This window comes from Arachis duranensis, chromosome 4, assembly GCF_000817695.3.
Source record: "Arachis duranensis cultivar V14167 chromosome 4, aradu.V14167.gnm2.J7QH, whole genome shotgun sequence".
NCBI lineage: Eukaryota > Viridiplantae > Streptophyta > Magnoliopsida > Fabales > Fabaceae > Arachis > Arachis duranensis.
This window is the reverse complement of record NC_029775.3, coordinates 11,691,845-11,714,272: the sequence shown is the minus strand read 5'-3', so window position 1 is coordinate 11,714,272 and position 22,428 is coordinate 11,691,845. Positions and strand designations below refer to the sequence as shown.

Below are 22,428 nucleotides of genomic sequence, written 5' to 3'. Positions count from 1 at the left end.
TGGATAAATATAAAGCAATGAGACAACTATTGATAGGGGTAACTCCAATCCTATAAAACAATTAAATAAACCTCCTAGTTACTTGGATCTATATATGCTTAATTAGAGCTACAAAGTATAGAATTGCTCTGCATCTTTTTCTATGTAATAAAATAAAGGTAACATACTAACATCTACCTAGCTACGTTCCCAGCCCTCAATTTTCTATCTGGCTGTATCATATTTGCTGATGTATCATTTCTATGATCTCTACCATCATCATCATCATAATCATCATCATCATCCACAATGATAATTTCGCCATCATCATCATCTTCACCATCCCAATCATCATCGAAATCCTCATCATATTCTGTTTCATATCCTTCATCATCATAATCATCATCTGCACCGGCGCGCAGAGTATGAAACTCGGGAGGAGGAGGACAATCTTCGGTGATCGCCTCGTCCCTCTTGATCACAAGATGCCTAATAACTCTCTCATCTTGGTCCAACATTGTCTTGAACTCGTTGATATATTTCGCGTCCAACTCAAAGTTCATCAAAATGTAGTGTGCATTTTTAGCTTTCTTTATTTTGTAAGCCAGCCTTCTCATACCCCAATCACTAAATCTCCACACTGTGCCTTTCTTTTCCCTCAAAAAGTCTGCAAATGTTTGCGAACATGTCCGGAAAACAATCACAATGAAAGAAAAAAGAAAATAAAAGAATCCTTAATAAAACAATTTCACACTATCATCCAATTTCAATTGCTGACATGTTCCATAACTCCATTTCTATATAACAATCCATCATAACATGCAATAAGTCCTATTATTTCTATTGGATGGTAGTCTCCGAAGAAAATATAATTTTGCTAATCACTGTCAGCAAATCTTAAACCATAAACTTTAAACTCAGCTAAATATAGCAGAAAACTTTTCCGAATTCTTACAAGAACCACTGTTACATCTAGCATCTTTGGAAGAATCCAATTAACAATTTACTTGTTTATGAATTCACACAGCTTACATTTTACTACCCTCAGTTCCTTGGATCATATAGAACTCCCAATATTCTCCAAAAGCGGATAAAGTATATTTAGTGGTTTTTTTTCCCCTTTCTTTTTCCTTCTCATAACAATGTCTTCCTACTGAATAAATACGAACAAAGAAATCAAAACCTAGCATGTCTACCAAGGATTATGATTTGTTAAGTAACTTGGGTTTCGGCAAAGTACGGTTAAAAACAATATCTATAGAGTTAATTAGACGGATCAATTACATAAAAACCTAGCCAAATGGGAGATCTTTTTGCGGCAGTCACAGACCAGCTGTTTCTGTCTAGCCACAGTTCAGCCATTTTTCAAATAGCTAGAGTAGGAAATGACCCCCTCAAACGGAAAACTATTGAAGTAATTCTACAGGCATTCAGGGAACATGAATGGCTAAAAATATACACACATGTAAGGGAAAATATTACCTTGAATTTTCTCGTTGACAGCTGCAACTTGTTCCTTGTGCTTTTCATGAATCAAGTAAACAATCTCATAATGGCGCACTGCACAGACAAAGAAGCAAGGCATTGTAAGGTAGAACATTTTACTTTCTCCATGAGAACTAGACAAACATTGGCAAAAAGCTCTTTCATTTTCCCACTTACTCGTGTAAACAGATAATTTCGCAACCAGCCGTGTTCAATTACTTCGATAGATACAAATACATATGAAATTTTGACTATCTTTATAGAAAAGGAAATTGATCAGCCAAAAGAAAAAGAAATTCCATTTTCTTTGCCTTTAACTAAAAAGGAATTATAATTCTACCTAATAGAAAGGTAAAGAAATCAACATACTTTGATCAACACTCGTATCGCTATCCAGCTCAAGTATAAGCGCTTCAAAAAGTTGTCCTGGAAAAAAAAATAAAAAATAAAAAAGGAAAAATGAATAATCAGAGAACAGTAATCCATAAGACAAAACAGAACCGAATAAATAGCAGAAACACAACCACTCACTTTCTTCAGCATCTTCGAACTCCGGCAGAACCTTGCCATCTTCCTGGATTGATTTCTGAAAATAGATAAAAACACAACATCCATACCAATGAAAAATTCCGTCTCACAAAGAACAAATACCAACTCTAAAAAACTAAACAGAATAATATATACAAAACATGGAAATGATGCAACATAATCCTTCCTGAATCTCCGTATATAGATTCTAAACAAGTAACAACTAAACCGAATAATATAGGCAAAGCAGGGAAAAGATGCAACATATTCCTTCCGAGTCTCCCCAAAAACTTATGCTACACACCTAAACAATACTCCCCGAATTCTCCACCAAAAATCAAGGTCATAGTTGGAAGAAACTAAATAGTATATAGTATAACTGTATAATTAATGATTCATCCAAGAGTCAATCCTCAATAATCATATCATACAATCTAGCAAGTTCTAAAGTTGGCAAAATTTCTTGCTCTCTAGCAATTCTTCCTATAAAAGAGAGTAGGAAAAGTAATCCATTTCTTTACCTTCTATCATGATTGAAATTCTTCCTTTTGAACAAAACAGAAAACAGATAAGAATTTTGCTTTTACAATAGAAAGAAATTACTTTCAAACACTAGAAGTGCACAGTACTAATAGAACCAAAGCAATTTATACCGCTACAAGCTTAAGGTGAACGAATATCTAAAAGGGTATCTTGTTCTCAACACAAGAAAACCCACAGAAAAACGAGAAAGAAGAAAAACAATTAAACAAACAGTTGGTGTGCGTAAAAAAAACTCACTTTTTTAAGGAGTACTGCTTCTGGGAAGAAGCCAGTGGACTCGTTTGGGTTGGAAACAAAGCTATGGCTGTCTTCTTTGTTGTCTTTCTTGTGGGCACTCACAACCAGTGATGCTGATTTTCTTCTGGGCTTGGTTCGAATTGAAAATGGTAGGAAAGAGGAAGAAAAGGAAGGGTACCCATTCGCGGAGATGAAGAAATGGTGATTGGTGTTGTGAATGAGTGTAAGGGTGTTGTGAATCATGAGTGTGGGTTTTGGGAGAAGTGTTAGAACAAGATAAGAGGAACAAGAAGCTGCAGTTGCAGTTGTTCAAGTTTCTAAACAAAGAAAGAGTATGTTTTATTTACTGAAAAAATGATTCTATAGAATATATTAGTTACCTATTTTTTATTTTTTAAAATAGTAAAATAAAAATTTAAAAACTTACGTGAAAATATTTATTAAAGTTGTCTACACGAGAAGCTAAAGTTTTTTATAATTCAATATTGCATTAAAAATTTTTAATTTATAGTATATCAATAAAGATTTTTGCATATTAAAACCATTAACTAGTATGCTTAGATCACTAGCTAGTTGAAAGTATTATTATTGAGGTTAAACTATATTTAAAATAATTTCACATATAATGATAGATTTTTAGAAGAGTAAATTCTTAAAATAAACAATGAGATGGTAAGATATTCACAAACTCATTCGTAGGAACATGACAAATGTGAGCGATGAGATGGCAAAAATTTTTTTGACAGAAATATGGCGAATTGTTGATTGAGTCATTTTAATTTTATAACTATTAACTCACTTTGATGCTAAATGCTAACATTTTACATTAAAAAAAGTAAAAATCATTATTCATCAACCGACTTTTGCTATTTTTGGGAACTTTTTTTTCATTTCAATCACAAAATCATATTTGACTACATTGCAAGATTTATTTTATATGTACTTTGATGAGTTAAATCTCAATTTGACCCTTGAAATTTAGTTTGATACTCAAAATGATCTCTACAATTTTGTCGGCCCCATTTAAAACTTACAAATTTACAATTATGGCTCCGCCTTGCTCCTACAATCATCTCCGTCACCGGAATGCTAATCTGACGCAATTGCATGACACAGTGAAAATTATTTAAACGACGGCGCATTGGTTTCGCGCCCAAACCCTTTGGAAACCACATCGTTTCAGTTTTTTGCATGGTTCTGAAAACCGGACCGGACCGGCCGATTCAACCGAAAAAGCCGAAAACCGGTTACCTAGCCGGTCCGGGTAACGTGAAAAACCGCCTGGCAAAAAACGGTAGAAAAACCGGTCGAACCGGCAGTTAACCGGCGAACCAGAAGAACCGTCCGGTTTTTTGGCGGTTTAGTGGTTTGCAACTTCACTAGCCAAACGACGTCGTTTTGGCTTTTTAAAAAAAAAATGCGTACGCGGAAGTCCCAAGCTCCTGACCTAACCCACTATGCCACAGCACTAACCTTAATCTGAGTAATCTCCCATTCTCCCCTCTCCTCCCCTCTCCAAGTGCATTCGGCGCCAGCCTCCATTCACCCACGAAGGCCACGATTGCCACCCAGCCTCCTCATTCGCCGGTAAGACTCTATTCTTGTCTCCTCTATGCTGCCTTCTTGATTTTGGATTTTGATTTTCTGAGGTTCTGTGAGCTCGCCTGTTCTATGCTGCCTTCTTGATTTTGGATTTTGATTTTCTGATGTTTTTTATTTTGAATATGTTTTGCTGCTTCTGTTTGCTGCTTCATGAATGATGATGAATATTTTTTGTTGCTTCTTATTTTGATTGCTGTTTCATTATTTTCATGATTGCTGTTTTTGATTTTGAATATGTTTTCCTGCTTCTGTTAGCTACTTCATGAATCATGATGAATATTTTTTGCTGCTGCTAATATGTTTGCTGTTTTATTATTTTCATGATCGCTGTTTTTGATTTTGAATATGTTTTGCTGCTTCTGTTAGCTGCTTCATGAATCATGATGAATATGTTTTGCTTCTTATTTTGTGAGCTCGCCTGTTTTTTTATTTTGAATATGTTTTGATACTTCTGTTTTGCTGCTTCTGTTAGCTGTTAGCTGCTTCTGAGGTTCTGTTAGCTGCTTGCTGTTTCATTATTTTCATGGTTTTCTGAAGTTGTTTTCTGTTCTTTGATTTTCTGATTGTTATAGATGGAACAATCACAAAGTAACCCACAGCCACAAGATAATGCTGTTCAAGATTCTTAAACTGGTTCATCCAGAGGTAAATCTGATCCAGCTTGGCAGTATTTTACAGTGAAGTATGACAAAAATAACAAGGCTCAATATACATGTATTTTTTGCTTGAATACTTACAATGGGGGGGATATATAGAATGAAATATCATCTTACAAAAATCTCTGGACAAATTAAAGTTTGTGACAAAGTAACTGAAGATGTTGAACTTCAATTCAAAAGGCTTTTGGAGGAAAACAAAAAAAATAAGGCAGAAAAAAGAAAATATACAGCTGATTGTTATGATGTGGAAAGTGAAACACAAGCGGAAGAAGAGGGTAAAGCACCTAATCCTGTACAACCTTCGGCTCCTGCAACAATGGGAGACAAAGGAAAGAGAAGAGCGATTGCTGCTACTCCAATTGGAAGTTATTTTAAGGAAAGGACTACGATAGGCTCTCAACCAACTTTGAAAAGTGTCTTGGCCAGTAAACAAGTTAAACACAAGGTTAAGTTGGGGCTTGCAAGATGGATCATTGATGCACGGATTCCATTCAATGCAATTCAATCGCCTTACTTTTAACCTACCTTGGACGGCGTTGCTGCAATTGGACCTGGTTTCAAGGGACTATCGTATGATGAAATGAGAGTTCATTTGCTGGCCGATCTTAAGAAGGAGTGTCAGTTGCTTGTTGAAGGTTATAGAAGCTCGTGGAAAAGGACTAGTTGTACACTGATGGCAGATGGCTGGACTGATCAAAGGCAGCGTACGTTAATTAATTTTCTAGTTTATTATCCTGCTGGTATGTCATTTGTTAAGTCTGTTGATGCTTCTGATATGATAAAAACTGTCGATACATTGTTTAAATTGTTTGCTGAGGTTATTGAGTGGGTTGGGTCTAGTAACATTGTGCATGTGGTTATTGATAATGCTGCGAATTATGTATCTGCTGGAAAACTCATTCATGAAAAGTATCCAAACATTTTTTGGTCTCCTTGTGCTGCTCATTGCATCAATCTTATCTTAAAAGACATAGCAAGTCTTCCTCACATAGTTGACCTTGCCTCTCGTGCTTCAAAAGTGACTGTCTTTGTTTACAATCATATGATTTTATTGTCATGGCTTAGAAAAAGAAAAGAGTGGAAAGAAATTGTTCGACCAGGAGTAACACGTTTTGCTACTGTTTTCATTACTTTGAAAAGTATATATGATCATAAAGAAGACTTGCAATCATTGGTGATTGACAAATATTTCACTTCTCATAAATTATCCAAGAGTGTCAATGGGAAGATGGTTAGTTCAATTATCTTGGATAGTAAGTTTTGGGAGGATTGTTTTACTACTGTTATGCTTGTTGGTCCTCTAATTAAGTTATTGAGGCTTGTTGATGCTGATGAGAAACCTTCTCTGGGTATCGTGTATGCGGGCATGCAAAGAGCCAAAATTAATATCAAGACAATGTTTAGAAATAGGAAATCTGCATACACACCTTATACAAGTATCTTGAAAATGCGGTGGGATAAGCATTTGAAGCGTGACCTCCATGCAGCAGCATACTTTTTGAATCCAAATTACTTCTATAGTGAGGAGTTTGTTGAGAAGGCAAATATCTTGAGGTTTTTGCTTGATTTATTTGATATTGAAACTCTTTGCGATGACTTGGTTGCCGCAATGCAAGAGATACAGTTATATCGAGATCGAAAAGGAAGTTTTGGAAGGGAAAGTGCATTGAAAGCAATTAAGAGACTTAAACCTGGTAAGTATTTATATTTCTATGTTCAATTTACTTTGAATGTTTTTTAAATATTGAATGAGAATTGATGGTTGAATTTCATATTCTGGTAGGTGAATGGTGGAGGCTACACGGTGGGAGTGCTCCTAACTTGCAAAAAATGGCAATTCGTCTTCTTCATCAAACATCTTCATCATCCGGATGCGAGAGGAACTGGAGCCTCTTTGAACAAATCCATTCAAAGAGGAGGAACCGATTAGAGCATCAAAGGCTAAGTGACATTGTTTATGTCACTTATAATCTACGCCTTCAATCTAGAATGCATCGCAAGAAGGAGAATTATGATTCAATTGACATTCAAAGAATTGACACAGTAGATTTTTGGGTAATGCCGGATGAAGATGATCCTAAATTTACTAATGAAGACATCGAAGGCATTGAAAATTTAATTTATACGGATAATGCTATGCCTTCATATCCTACAGGTGATTAAAATAGCAAAACTTGTTTCATTTCCTCTCAATATCTTATGTAAAGTTGTAACTTTAATATTTTCTTGGTTTTCTATTTTATTTTATTAGATGGAGGAGATGTGGAACTTGATGTGGATTTCCCTAATGTTGCTGATTCTTCAAATACAGCTTCTTTTGGTGGTACTTCTGATGATGGTGACTTTGGATTACCTGTTTATGATGGAGATGTTGGAACACTTAATGATAATTATGATTTTTGATGAGTTGCACCTTTGATTATTTGAAAACTTGCTAGTAATTGTATCTTTTGAATGTAGAACATTATGGGTTTGTCATTATGTACGTTTTATTTTTTGTTTAGTTATAAACTTTGATGTTTGAAGTTGTTTGTGAACCTCTAATATTAAGTAATGGATAATTTATTATGTGAAATATTAAATTTTATTAAATTAGAAATTATTGAATTTATATACTTAATATTATTTTAAGTTTTTTAATAATTTTATTTAATATTTAATTAAACCGGTTGAACCCCGATCGAACCAGTAAACCATTGAACCAGTGACCTCACTGGTTTATTGACTGGTCCGGTTCTCGCAACCTTGGTTTTTTGTGAGTTAAAACTCTCCTTTTTTTTTCACTACGACGAATCGACGATCATAAGTTGCAAAAACATCAAGAAAATCCTTACACTACGTGCTTTTCAAAGGGTTTGGGCGCGAAACCAATGCGCCGTCGTTTAAGTAGTGTCCACCATATCATGCAATTGCGTCAGATCAGCATTCTGGTGACAGAAATAATCGCAGGGACAAGACAGAGCCACGATTGCAAATTTGGAAGTTCTAATTGGGGGCCCACGAAATTATGGGGTCATTCTAAGCATCGGGCCAAATTTCAAGGACAAAATTGAGATTTAACACGTACTTTGATCTATTTTACATATTTAAAAGTATTTCAAACCTACTTAATAGTATCTCATCATTTATTTAAAGGTCCTTATTTTGGTATTCTCTTTAGTAATGTCCTAAATTAATCTCTAACGATATCTGTTTTAAATAAATTAGTCATTTGAAAAATTAATTTCATTTAGCCGAATGTTCAGTTTATTTATGCAAATGTTGGAAGTTCTTACCTTATGCATGCAACAATCCATTGACTAACGACATACCCTTAAATGGATTAGTCCTTAACCTGTCAAATTAAGAGATACCGTAGCCAATAAAAAAATTAAGTCTTTTAAAAAATTCGATAAATTAGTTCTAAATATTTTAAAATACTAGACAAAATTGACAAATGAAGAGACAAATTAATCCCTTATAGTATTTAAAATGCGACAAATTAATCTTTAATTTTCTGAATTTTGACATAGAACATTTTTAAAATTGTCAAACTAATTTGCCAACAACAAATATTGTTAAATAGTAGAGACCAATTTGAAGTATTACTCTTTTTTATTCCTTTTAATTAAATATGAGGTAAGCTTTTACAATAAGATCTGAGTTAGGTCATATTTAGACAAAGCCAAACGAAGATCTTTAAAGGAAGTTTGCCAAATAAAATCTAGGTTCATAGTCATAGTCTTATAGAAGCTCTTTAGAACTCAAATGACAGCTTTGAAAGAAATCATCCGAGTATGTGACATTTTTCATCTAATTGCTTACAAGGCACGTTGTTAATGCCTTGATCCCTGCTCTCTAATTTTCCATACTGAATTCCAAAATCAAGGGGCAGAAAGGTTACTTTACTAGTATACCAAAAAATTATTTAGTCAAATAAAAATAGCTTGGAGATATGACACTATACAATGGGATCCAACTCTATTTGGGGGGGCTTCATTAACAGATTATAACTACTCAGAAAACTTACATGCTTTTTCTTTATATAAGACTTCACATGTGCTCACTGTGATACAGCCATAATGATGAGAGAAAAAAAACATGACCTTGTTAATTAGTTATCACCATTGCTTTTTCCCCTTTTTCTTTCTCTTGCTGCTGCTGCCGCTTGCACCGGCACTACCATTGCCCTGGTTTTTCGTCCCGTTTCCAGGTTTGGAAGAGGGACTCTCGGCTGCAGCAGTGCCGTTGAAATTGTCGAATACACCAGCCTGTACGGCATTCTGCAACCACTCAAAGAATTCTTCCTCGGTCATGGTTTCTTCCATGTTAGGTGGCACTCGCGCACCTCTTTGACCTGAACTTGTTCCTTTACCGGAATTGTGCTTGGTCATTAAACTAGTGTTGACGTGAAAACTTGGCTTGTGAGTATTTGCTGGACATCTCATACCCTGCAATTAAAGGGTCCAGGGTTAAAGCCTTATGGATCTTTAATCTCAGTAACCAAAACAAGAATCAAGGTGCAAGCTGTGAACCGGGAGCAACCAAATATTAATGGTATTACGGAGATGACATATCACTATTTTACATACAATTCAATGCTAATCACATAAATCTTGTAATAATATGTTGTCCTAGATCAGTACACATATCAGAACAGTTCAAAGCTGCAATATTTGCACAATCAGAGGCTTTTTCTTTTGAAACCACCATTGGTATCTTATGTGAATAAATTCTTTCTACAAGCAAGTCCTAAAAAAAAGGAACCTGATTACCTGACAGATATACCATTCAGTGGCATTATATATCCTGCTATCAGCACATACATATGCAGCAGGGGTATCAACCTAAAGATAAAACAATTCAAATTGTTAAGAAAAATAATGTTTCTTATGGTAAGTAATGCTCACAAAATGTGGAATTCAAATACAAGTTATAAGGTATCTCCACAGTCAGGAAAATGAATCTATACCTTCTGCAATAAGCCGAAAAGATTAGTGCCATGCTAGGTAGAAGATTACTGTCTCAATAGTCAATAGGGAAAGCACGCCGACAGAATGTTGGCAATCTCTTGCAAAGATGTAAAGACTGCCAATTATTTATTCTATGCAGGGTTTAAGGATTAAAGAAAAGATAGAGGAAACACCTGGCACCATCTAGCTCGAGACTTTTGTTTCTTAGTGTGTATCCAGACATGAAAGCCACCACATCTTTTGCAGGCTATCCGCCTTGAATCACCAAATGGGTCCTCACCATTTGCATCTGATCGTGCCAATCCTGAAGCAAAGAATCCGTGCCTACCATTCTGGAACATCAGTTGAAACCACAGCTAATGTTAGACAAGAGAATAATAACAATAATAATAAAAGACTATTGTCTATTAGGTTCAATAAATGGTCTGCAACATCAGAGTGAGTGTGTGCATGTGCACGCACACACAGCATGTTTTGTTTTATCTGTAAGCCATAACAATAGAAACAAGATTATAAAAAAATTAATAACAATTGGCTGTTAAATGGGGCAATAAAATATAAACAAAACAGTTGCGGTTCTTATTCCCCCCCAATACTCGTGAATTTTGATCCTGACCATGATATGTCTTAAGAGTGATAAGAATAAGTAGAATTTCTCTGTAGTTTCCTCAGTACTCAAATATCTGTAAAAGGCATAAATCATACCTTTTGAGAATCATTATGAAATCTGCGAAATACACTCAAAAGCTCTTCTCTCCTTAACTCGTCATCGTATGCTTTTCGCTTCAAGGAATCCATAAGAATCTGAAAAATCATTATATACATAGAGCATCTTAGGGTTGGATTTTCTTTTATGATTTGCAGGGCGAGCAAAAGCATAAAAAGTTTACCTCGTATGCATTCTGAAGTTTCTTGAAAGCTTCTGCAGCCTTTTCATTACCCATATTTTTGTCGGGATGAACCAACATTGCCTGATAACCAGTGAAACATGCTATTAGAAATAACGAGAATTATCAAGTAACAATTAGTGATATTGAAGGAAATTTGACTTGCGTACTACAAGCAACTAAATATCCAACCAAACTCCAATAGCACAAAAGCTTAGACTCATTCAAAAAATATAAAAGAAAAGAAAAAAAGAAGATTAAAAAAACAAATTTAAAGATAGCTGTGATGAGAATGACAACCTTCTTCCTATATTCCCGTTTCAGTACTGAAACATCTATATTTTGATACCGCGTGAAACCCAATGCTGAATAGTGATCAGAGCAGTTCAACAATCGGACAACTTCATCTTCAGACGTCAAATCAGAATCCACTCCACTAGTTGAAGGGTCTCCGGCATTACGATCAGCAAATGGTCCAGGCCCATTTTCAGAGGAGGAAGGCTGTGTTGTCTCATCATTAGAGAAACCTGATTGAGCATGCATGCCGGCTCTTTGTTCAAAAGGATTGGACCTACTCTGTTGTTCGATGTTTTTCTTGAGGAAGTATATCAACACATCACTTGAGATAAAAGCTAAATTAAAAGCCAATAGCAAACGAAGCCACCCAACGTACAACCAAGCACAATAGACAGAATACGAGGTCATGATAAATAGTGCCAGACGTTCATGACTTAACATAAATGCCAATCCTGAATTTCAAAGAGTCAAAGGCTTAGCAAGTTTGGCAAGAATTATATCAACTGGTGTATATCAACATTTTCAATGCATATCTATTCTTTTGTAATATGATCCCTTGTAGAGGAGAAGATAGATAGAAGACGTTCAAAGCAACAGACATGGGAAAAATAATCACCTCCGAGGATGACGAAAAATGTCGTGGTCCAAAAGCTACCATAAAACCACAAGAATACAACCCCAATGATTGCAACTACCAAAACTGCAAGGGTGAGCCCGACAAAAAATCCAATTAAGGCAGCTAGGCCCTGATCAATAACAAATCCAGTCAGCTAGAATAAGGGGGAAACAAATATAAGACCTAATTTAAGAATGGGAGAGAATTAACATCGAACAAATACACAAAGCATCGAATGATAAAGGATTGTGAGGAGGTACATATAGTCACTGCTAAATTAAGTGTAACATTTAGGGGGGTTTCAAATTTTGAAAGTCAAATAATTTCCAAGACAATTGCAGTTCACAATAATTCAACCTATGTAAAAACAGAACCATCTTCTGGAAATGGTTTTCAGCTCACATGAACATTTATTCATTGAGTAGAACAATACCATTCGGATTTTTCGTTTTCTTCTTTCTTTCTTTTTTAATTTATTTCTTGCTGGATAATCACTTGCATATCTGAACAAAAAATTGCAACAAAAAGAAGTATCTATTGGAAGTTGGAAACAGCATCCAATATGTGCAAGATTAACATAGTAAAATAAAATTAATCAGGAATATAATTATAAAGCTATAGATGCAGGATAATGTAACAGTTTCCAAATCATACCTCTGATTAACCACCAGTGAACACTAGAATGCTGATGTTACATTGTCATAAGGGTAAAAACAGAAATTTATAACGATTCAACAATATGACTAAGAAGATAAGATTGACTTGGTCGTATAATCAATTAATCATAACAATTTCAATTGCAAAGATTTTCTCACTAGACAAACTGTAATTAAATAAGAAGAAATAACAATTGTGACTGGGACTTACCAGGACAACAAGAAACTTGAGCATCCCTATCATACTAATCACAGAGAATACGCTGCACCATATAACAGAGAAAAAGGACGTTGTCCCCATACGTACAAATGAATCGAAACCCCTTATCGCACAATCCAGCCAAAACACCGATAACAGAAGCATTATGTTCCCAAGATGCATGAGCCATTTTAACAAAACAGGATATGCCTTCTTAATTTTCATTCTGAGATTATCACAGGTTTTAAGAGTGACATTTGCAAAGGATAAAAACAGTGGCTTCTGCCGGGTTAGCCATCCAGTAACTGCTGTAAAAATGGATAACACCGACAACCTTATACGCCTAATGATCACACGATCAGCAAGCTCAGCATTTTCCACCAAACTTTTCACTTTCAAACCATCAAGTAAACAGCTCAATCTACTCTTCATACTCTGTTGACCTAGATCACTCCCAGGCAAGGTCCCATTTTCCTCCTGTATCGGCACATCATGATTCAATCTTCCCCCACCTGAATCATTCCCTGAAGACACAGATTCCTCCATATCATGCTTTACGAATTCCTCTTGCTTCTCTTTCCTCAAAGACTTCTCATAATTTTGCTCACTGCTAATGTCATCACAAGCAGAAGCAACCTCACTTCCACTCTGCGAAAAATGGCTCGGGCTGTCGCCATTTGCTAATTCTTCCCCAGGATAAACCTTCACCTGAGTCCCTCCTTTGGCATGACCTTTCATACCTTCCCCAGGATAAACCTTTGGAAGAACACCCCCAGAAACCCCCTTTTTGTTTGCCAATCCATTCTTCTGCTGATTACCCTTCCGAGCCATTAAGCTATATTAAAACCTTGAGGAATCACCCAAAAGCTAGGGCTCAAGTTAAGCCATTTCAAACTCCACGTTCAGTCCTAAAACACCTGAATAGTTATGCAAAAATGAATGGTTACGCCCGAAATTAACGCATAGGGCCTATACCGCAAGAAAAATCGAAAATTCGATAGCCCATGCGATCAAAACCCTAAAAGTCCCAAATTCAGCAAAACCCAGTTCTTGATTTCATCAATTAGCAAGGACCACATAAAAAAAATCAGAACGAACCTTGAAGCGCGCTGCAAGACGATGATGAGACAGCAGAAGGAACAAAAAAGGGAAAAAAGAGGGGCAAGCAAGGGAGAGAAAGAGGGGAATTCGGGGCATAGAGAAACCCTAATTGGGGATGTGGAAATGAAGAAGAAGGGGGAAAGAGAGTGTCTCTGAGACAGTGAGTGTGTGTGTAGGTGCGTCTGAGATAAAGAAAGAGAGGAAGAGAATATTGGGCGTTGGTGTTGGTGTTTGTGTTTTGCAGAGAGAGAGAGAGAGAGAGAGAGAGAGAGTAACGAAGTTGCGTTGTTGCGTTTGGAGCAAAATTGGATCCTGTCCTCCTACTCATTATTGTAAGAGGTTTTTTACTTTCTTTTCCCTTTTATTTTTAAGAAAAAAAATATTTACCCAGGAGCTCATTTTCAGCTCTCATCCACTCACAAAGTCACAATCTCACATGTCACATGTCGCATCTTTAGTTAAAATTTAATAATTATATTACTTATACATTAAAATTAACTACTAAAAAATAAACAACTGTTATATATTTATGTATAAATATATATAATTTAATTTATTTTTAATATATATTTTTATATTTTAATATATATATATATAATATAACTAATTTTAATATATATTCAATAATATTATATTATTTTTACACCAAATTATTTTGATATTTATATAAAACTACGATAATTATTAATTATTGTTAATTAATAAATAAAAGGAAATGTCTATTATTTGTTACGAATATATTAGTATTAAAATAATATTTATAAAGGATATATATCACATGATTGAAAAGTGAAAATTTATTTTATTTGGCAACGCTCACATAAAAATGTATTTATATAATTGATAGCTAAGATATATTTATTATTGTTATTATTAAGTATTTTGTTACCAAATGTTTAAGAATTTTTCATTTTTGTGTGAGTGGAGATTTGAATGTAAAGAAAAAAAAATAAAAGGATTCGATTTTTTGTTTAAATAAATAAAATAAAAGTAATATTTATCGAAATAAATAATTTTAAAAATATTTACTGTTTTGTGTTTCTTAATCTTATCTCGTTTACACTGCAAACGAGATAAAGTCGTACCGCACCTATAAGTATAAGTTGTTCACAACAAGTCTCTGGTCCCATTTTGACTTAGTCAACCTCTTTTTCCCCTCTTTTTACCCTTTCCTACCATATTTGAAATTAATACGGTGATGGCACGCCAGGGGGAACGACGAGAACATCAACAGACTGAACGAGATGTCGCATTACGCCGGGGCGACCAACTTCGAGGTTAGTTGCGTTCTGTTCGGTTAATCTAAGTATGTGGACATTGTCAGGGTAGTCTCGTAGTGACAAGCACTGAGTAAAATGCTTTAGGGATTGGACTGTATGATAAATTTAGAAATGTATTTGGTTGTGTAAGATTGGTATGACTTAATTAGAATTCGCTTACCGACATATGTAATTTAGAGACATGTGTAGACTAGAGACATGAAAGTATGTTATTAAGTAGAAGTATCTCTATATTCTTAAATAGACTACAAAAATTTATGATTATCTCTTTATAAGTTAAAAATTTTTTATTTATTCCGCAGAGGCCTCGCCTTCTACTGCCCTCGCGAGTCAGCCATACCCTCCCTCCACCTGGACGCCATCCTCCTGTATCTGGCTAAGGCCGGTTTCGGCGACACGGTGCCCCTCAGGGACTTCACTTTTGACAATTCCCTGATTTTGGCACTCGCGGAGCGATGGCGTTCAGAGACGCACACATTTCACCTCCCGTGGGGTGAGGTCACTATCACCCTGCAAGACGTGGCATACCACCTAGGCCTACGCACACACAGAAATCCCGTTGGGGGTGCCTTTGTGACTTTGGTAGGTGGTATGGAACGGAGACGAGGGCCATGGTGGAACAGCTGCTTGGTGCCATGCCTCCAGTGGCGGGCGGCGGCATAGCAGGCTAGGCAGAAGAAGGAGTCGTTCACGCTGAAGCTAGTGTAGTTGCGTGATCGTGTCCGCCAGATGCCCTCGATCGACGACCCAGAGACCCTCCGACAGTATGCCCGGTGCTATATTATGTTATTGATCGGAGGGTATCTGTTAACAGACAAGTCCAACAACCTGGTGCACATACGTTGGCTACCGCTTTTCCGGGACTTCGCGGAGCGTAGGGCGTTATCTTGGGGCTCTGCTGTGCTGGCCTGGACGTACCGGTCACTATGTTTAGCGGCACAGCGGGGGGTCACGGACATGGCGACATGAATTGGCGGTGGTGCGAGTGGTCGGTCGTCCTGCACATAGGTCGGGTATACGAAACTCCCACCAACACTGTGTCCCACCTCTGGGAAAAGCTCCATTACCTGCTCCACCATGATCCTCCCATAGATGTCGAACATCAATCGCACATGCTCGTCTCCTAGAAGTTGAAATAGTCAAAATCGGAAGACTCTGTTACCCATGGGTGCCAGCAACCTATAGGCCACTCTTCTGATTTCCCTCGCTTGTGTACCACCGAACTTGCTTAATATCAAACTCCTCAAATCGGATAACGTGTCCACACGCTGAGTGTGATACAATATCGGATCCTCACACTCAAATGTCACCCCATTATCGCCATTTTTCATACGACAATTGGGATAAACAAGCACAATTATGTATGAATTGTTACTGGCCATTAATGCCTTGCATTTGTGAGAAATATAAGACACAAAAAAGATAGAAAAAGTTTGTGAAGAATACCAAAGATTATACATCCTTTTATAGATACTGAAATTGTCATATATATATTTCGTTTACAGTGTAAACGAGATAGACATGTTGCAGCTGACGTGTCTTATCTCATTTACACTGTAAACGAGATACATACAATGTCATCTCGTTTATACCGTAAACGAGATAAGATTAAGAAACGTAAAACGTTAAATATTTTTAAAATTATTTATTTCGATAAATATTACTTTTATTTTATTTATTTAAATAAAAAATCCTCGTTAACAATGGAGAAAACACCGAAAAAATTGGGACGTTTTCTGCATTTTTTATTTTTTTATTACATTTAATATATTAAAAATAGAATTTAATCTTGATATAAAAAATAATTAATTTTTAAATTTATTATTTAAAAATTATTTAGATATGTAAACTTTGATTAATGACTATGTAAAATTCGTTACACTATCCATCATAAAAGTAAATTCTTAAAATTATTAAAAAAATACCATTTAAATACATGTTAGTTAAAATTAAATACAACTTTCAACCAAATATACTATCAATTTTGGAATGGAAGAGTATTGGGTCAAAATTGGGATAAGGTGCATATGTGGAGGTGCATATGTGGGTGGTAGTTGCATCCATAGCACTTAGCACACAACAGAAACGGGACCAAATCCTCTCTCTTCCCCATGGAGCGCTGCCCAATGTGTTTTGGGCTTTTGGCCTTGGATTTTCTCAATTAATTAACAACATATTACATATCCCACTAGATAATTGAAAATGTTGCATCATGCTCAATTCCAAGACAACAAAACTTCTTCCAAATCAAATTGACTTCCATCAAAATAATGCTTACTAGTACTATTTTAAAATGAAAAAATAATTTATGATTGTAATTGATTTTCCTAATTAACTAAAATATTCTTTCAAATATTATTTATAAATTTTTATTAATGTATATTTTTAAAATATTCAATCTAATTTGATGTATTTTGATTTTATTTATTTAGTTATTATTCATGTCCTGACTCAAAAAAATAGTCCGACCCAAATGAATAGAAGCTCATTAAAAAGATCTAATTACTACATCTATCTGATTTCATAGAGGTCGAGCATGACGACAGCAGTTCACCTCTACTTGTTTGAATAAGTAATTAACTCTTAAGACATTTCTCACTTATCTATAAGTGAAATCTCAATAATTTTTCTAGAAAAATAAAACAATTATCCATCATTAAAAGTGGAACTACTCTAAAAAATAGTTATCTTTTCTACTATAAATATATTAGCATCTTCATGTATATTCAGGACCTAATTTACTAAAAACCTATCTAAAACTCTTGCTAACTTAAGTATCGGAGTCCCTTGCAGATATCACTCTCACCTCCTCACGAGGAACTCGGACGACGACACCTCGGCACCAATACAAATCGAACGCTGCCTCAGAAAGAGTATGGACCTCACGTCTAAGCCCAAATACCACCCAGTTTCAGGTAACCCGCGGAACAGTTACTAAATTAGGTTTTATGTTTGTGGGTTTAGAATTTTCTTTATTTTAACTTAATAAGAGATTATAAATACCTTTTAAACTATTATAGTTGTAATATAGAGTAATTAGATGAGTGCCAAAAGCCCAAAACACTTTTTGATTTCGTGATGAAATTATATTGTGAACAAGTAAAGTTGAGTGAGTCCACTTCTTGTTACATCGAAAAATTTGGTAGAAAGTTGAGTGAGTCTCTTCAATTTAATTTTCAAATTATAGTGTGGACAAGTTAGGTTGAGGAGTCACTTTTTTTATATACCAAAAAATTAAATAGAAAGTAGAGTAATTCTATTTGTATTCAATTACAACCAATCTTTTTTTCTCTATTTCAATTTCAATATATCCTTTTTATTCAATTTCAATTCATGTCTTTTGTTTATCTTTTTTTCGTATCATTTGATATTTGATTTCAGGTATTAGATTAATTCTTATTAATCTATATTTTTTCTTCTTGTGTCAAAAAAAAAAAAAGTTCTCATATCCCTCGCATGCTTCTTTGTGTTTTTGTCGTCCTTGTCTTTTGTGTTTGTGTCTAAAAGGGTAAAGTATACTTTTTGTCCCTAAGGTTTGTAATTTTTTTTAAAAAATATCCCTAATATTTAATTTTATTCAATTTTGACTCTAATGTATTTGATTTATTCAATTTTATCCTTAACGTTTTTGATTTGTTTCAAAAGCATCCCTAAACGTTTTCAATTTTGTCTCCAACATTTCAAAAGGCATTAACATCAAGGGCTAATTTTGATACAAACCGAAAACGTTAAGGACAAAATTGAATATAATTAAACGTTAGGGATATATTTGAAGAAAATCACAAATATTAAAAAAAATACTTTATCCAAACCAAAAAAACAAAGAAAAAAATTGAAATTATTTTTCTTGTATTTGTTTTTTTCATACACTATTTTTTTAATTAAAAGATTCAAGGACAAATTTTTTTTAAGAGGAGAAGAATGATACGTGTTTCAAATGTTCGTAATATAAAAATTTCAAATATTATTTAGAAGTTATTAGTTTATATTTTTAGAATGTTCAATTTAATTTGATTTATTTTGATTTTGATTATTTAGTTAGTAAATTGGACTTTATAATTATGGATTTAGAATTTTTTTTGTTTTAACCTAATAAGAGGTTATAAATACCTTTTAAACTATTGTAGTCATAATATAGAGTAAATAGAGGAGTGTCAAAGTATTTTTTGGTTTCGTGATGAAATCATGATGTGGACAAGCAGGGATGGATCCAGAAATCTAAGAGTGGAGGAACCGAAAATTAAAATATTGTATAATCAAATATAATGCTATATATTTAATAATAGATTTAATTATAATTAGTTTTTTAATTAAAAAATTAATGAATACTTGTCAAATAAAAGAATAATCTCATTTTTTTTAATTTTTTCATAATTTTTTATGGTTTTACATCTAATAAAATATAAAAATATATATTTTTAAATATTTTGTTAATTAATTTACTTTATTAAGTATTTATGTGACAGTAAGTTATTTTTATGTTTTATATCATTAAAAAATAAGTTTAATTACTCTGTTGGTCCTTATAGTTTCGCAAAATTTTTAATTAGGTCACTATATTTTTTTTCTTTTATTGAGTCCTAACACTAATTTTTTTTTAATTGGGTCCCTATACTTTTTTTCCTTTTATTTGGTTCCTGCACCAATTTTTTTTTAGTTAAGTCCCTATAAAATTAAGCCAATTACTACCAAGAAGGACCTAATTGAAAAAAAATTAGTGCAGGGATCCAATTAAAAAAAAAGTATAGGAATCTAATTAAAAATTTTGCAAAACTATAGAGACTAATAGAGTAATTAAACTTAAAAAATATGACATAAAATAATATAAATTAATTGCACTAACAATTTTGTTAGGTGAATTTAAAATATATTAAAGTATTTTTATATAATAATAGGGGTAAAAATTAATTAAAAATAATATAAAAAACAACTAAATAAATTTAGANAATATAAAAAAATCTAAATTAAATAAAAAATACAAATAATATAAATATATGTAGAGAAATATAAATCCTAATACATAAAGAATAATAACTCTTTATATTATTACTACCCTATTAAATTTTACTTTATATAATACATCTATTATAATAGTATATGAGCTTTTAAAATTTGTTGGGGGACCAAGACCACTACTCACCTCCCCTGAGTCCGTCCCTGTGGACAAGTGAAGTTGAGTGAGTCTATCTCTAGTTACATCGGAGAATTTGGTAGAAGGTTGAGTGAGTTCATTTGATTTAATTCTCAAATTATAGTGTGGACAAGTTAGGTTGAAGAATTCTTTTCTTATTATATCAAAAAATTGAATAAAAAATACAGTAATTTTATTTGTATTCAATTTCAACTTATTCTATTTTTTCTATTTCAATTTCAATATATTTTTTTGTTCAATTTCAATTGATATCTTTTGTATATTTTTTTAATTAATTTTTTTATCTTTTAAGATTTTAGAATACAGAAATGCTATGTGCCTAGCGACGGTTCTAAGCATACATTTGTAAGGGCAAACGTTTTATAATTTGGAATTTTTTGAATAGTATATAATAGTAATATCTATTTATTTTTATTAAATTATTAAATTTGACTCTACAATAATGTTTTACTCAATTTTTGACACTTAACAATTAATTTAAAACCTTTATATTAAATGTTTGTCAAAATGATCAATTCTCAATTTAAACGAGATTGGTATTCTTTATTAAAAATCGACTCAAAAGAAAATTATTTATCTTCTTTTAAAATTAACTTTATTTTTTTCGTAAAAACTGCATTAATTGAAAGAATTTTTCTAACTATAACTATCAATAAGAGTCGGCTTCTAATTGTATTGAAAAGTAAATTTTTAAATAATTGTTTAGTGATATATATAGAAAGAGAAAATTTTCAAATTGTACTGTTAAAGAAAAAATTACTTAATTTTTTTAAAATATAAAACCTAAAGAAATAGAATTTTAAATTATATATTATTATTTAAATTACTATTTTTGTGTTTTAATTTGTAAATTAGATATTTTGAAGATTAATCATATTTTACGATAATAAAAAATAAGTATAACAATAATCATGCTATTTGTACATAAAAAATAACCATAGAAAATACATATTAAAATATAAAATACATATAAAAAATAAATTAAATAATGTATGTATTTATACACAAATACATAACAGCTAATAGATGATTTGATAGCTGATTTTTTAAGTACACATAATTTTTTATTATAAAAATTATTGTCATGTTATATAAAATTTGTCCCCACTGTCAAAATTTTTTAGATCGTCACTGTAGGCGCCTAAACATTTTTTAAACCAAGTTTTTAATCAAATCCTTACGTGTTTCCTCTTCTTTCTCCTCCTCTCCCTCTTCTTTCGTTATTGTCGTTGTCATCACCATCTTCTTCTTATGTGCACTTTTTTTTCAACGTCGTTATCGTTGTTGCTGCTGCCATTGCCATCAACATTGTCGCTGCCGCCATTGCTATCTTTCTCTTGATGATGTTGTTTAATTTCTTCTTTTCTTTTTCTTTCTCATGATCCTCTTTTATTATCATCATTATCGTCCTCGACTCCTCCTCGTCTTCATCTTCTTCTTCTCCCAACCAATGAAATTTGCACAGCATATAAATTTTGATGTACAACACAAATCTTAGAGCATAGCACAAAAATTTTGATGTAAAGCGTAGAAATTTTTGGAGGACTACATACTCAAAACATTGACTCACCCAATGAACAAAATACATTCACACAAAAATTTGTGTTCTATCTGCAAAACTTTGTATACTGTACCAATGAAATATGCACAACACATAAATTTTGATGTGCAATACAGAAATTTTTGAAAAACTACATACCCAGAACATTAACTCACCTAACTAACAAAATACATTCACAAACAAAAAGGGTTAAGTACGATTTTGGTCCCTAACGTAGAGGCCAAAAATTTATTTCGTCTTTGACATTTTTTCGCTACAAAATGGTCCATAAAGTTTCAATTTGTTTAAAAATTGTCCTTCGGACGAAAATACCCTTCCCCCATCTTCTCCCAAAAAGCAGAAACAGAAGCAGAATGCAGAAACGGCATGCAGAAGCAGAACCAGTGAAACAACAGTAACAATAAAACAATGACAACAACTAGAAAAACAACACCAACAACAACAATGGATAATAAAATTAAAGCAACAACAAAAGCAAAATCAGAAGCAAAGGCAAAAACAAAAAATAAAAAAAAGGCTGCGACGGTGATGGAAGAAGAGGGGCTGCGGCGGTAAACTGCGAATCACGAGGAGAGGAGAGATGCGGTGATGGTGGCGGATCGCGTGGTGGCGACGTCGCGAATTGCAACGAAAACGGCGAGGAAGCAGCGGTGAGAAAACAGCGATGGCGGCGGCAACGTGGTCTTCATCACAT

The 22,428-nt window shown here is 33.6% G+C and overlaps 3 protein-coding genes across 3 annotated transcripts; 1 reads left to right on the top strand and 2 right to left on the bottom strand.

The window, feature by feature from the left end:
• Positions 1 to 3,116, bottom strand: LOC107483402 (protein REGULATOR OF FATTY ACID COMPOSITION 3, chloroplastic). The gene is made up of 5 exons (XM_016104016.3): positions 2,773 to 3,116; positions 1,996 to 2,050; positions 1,834 to 1,890; positions 1,462 to 1,539; positions 1 to 646 (listed from the first exon to the last, which is right to left on the bottom strand). Exons 1-5 carry the CDS (start codon positions 3,013 to 3,015, stop codon positions 174 to 176), a joined length of 906 nt encoding a protein of 301 aa, XP_015959502.1. The 5' UTR covers positions 3,016 to 3,116; the 3' UTR covers positions 1 to 173.
• A 2,497-nt stretch (positions 3,117 to 5,613) lies between these two features.
• On the top strand, positions 5,614 to 7,436 carry LOC107483384 (uncharacterized). Its single transcript, XM_021141448.2, has 3 exons — positions 5,614 to 6,727; positions 6,817 to 7,188; positions 7,285 to 7,436. Exons 1-3 carry the CDS (start codon positions 5,614 to 5,616, stop codon positions 7,434 to 7,436), a joined length of 1,638 nt encoding a protein of 545 aa, XP_020997107.2.
• A 1,465-nt stretch (positions 7,437 to 8,901) lies between these two features.
• On the bottom strand, positions 8,902 to 14,053 carry LOC107483401 (uncharacterized). Its single transcript, XM_052260324.1, has 11 exons — positions 13,739 to 14,053; positions 12,653 to 13,557; positions 11,786 to 11,915; positions 11,173 to 11,621; positions 10,876 to 10,956; positions 10,691 to 10,789; positions 10,157 to 10,317; positions 10,067 to 10,082; positions 9,985 to 10,017; positions 9,788 to 9,859; positions 8,902 to 9,463 (listed from the first exon to the last, which is right to left on the bottom strand). The coding sequence occupies exons 2-11, from the start codon at positions 13,469 to 13,471 to the stop codon at positions 9,134 to 9,136; spliced, it is 2,190 nt and encodes a 729-aa protein (XP_052116284.1). The 5' UTR covers positions 13,472 to 13,557; positions 13,739 to 14,053; the 3' UTR covers positions 8,902 to 9,133.
• Positions 14,054 to 22,428: the final 8,375 nt, after the last annotated feature.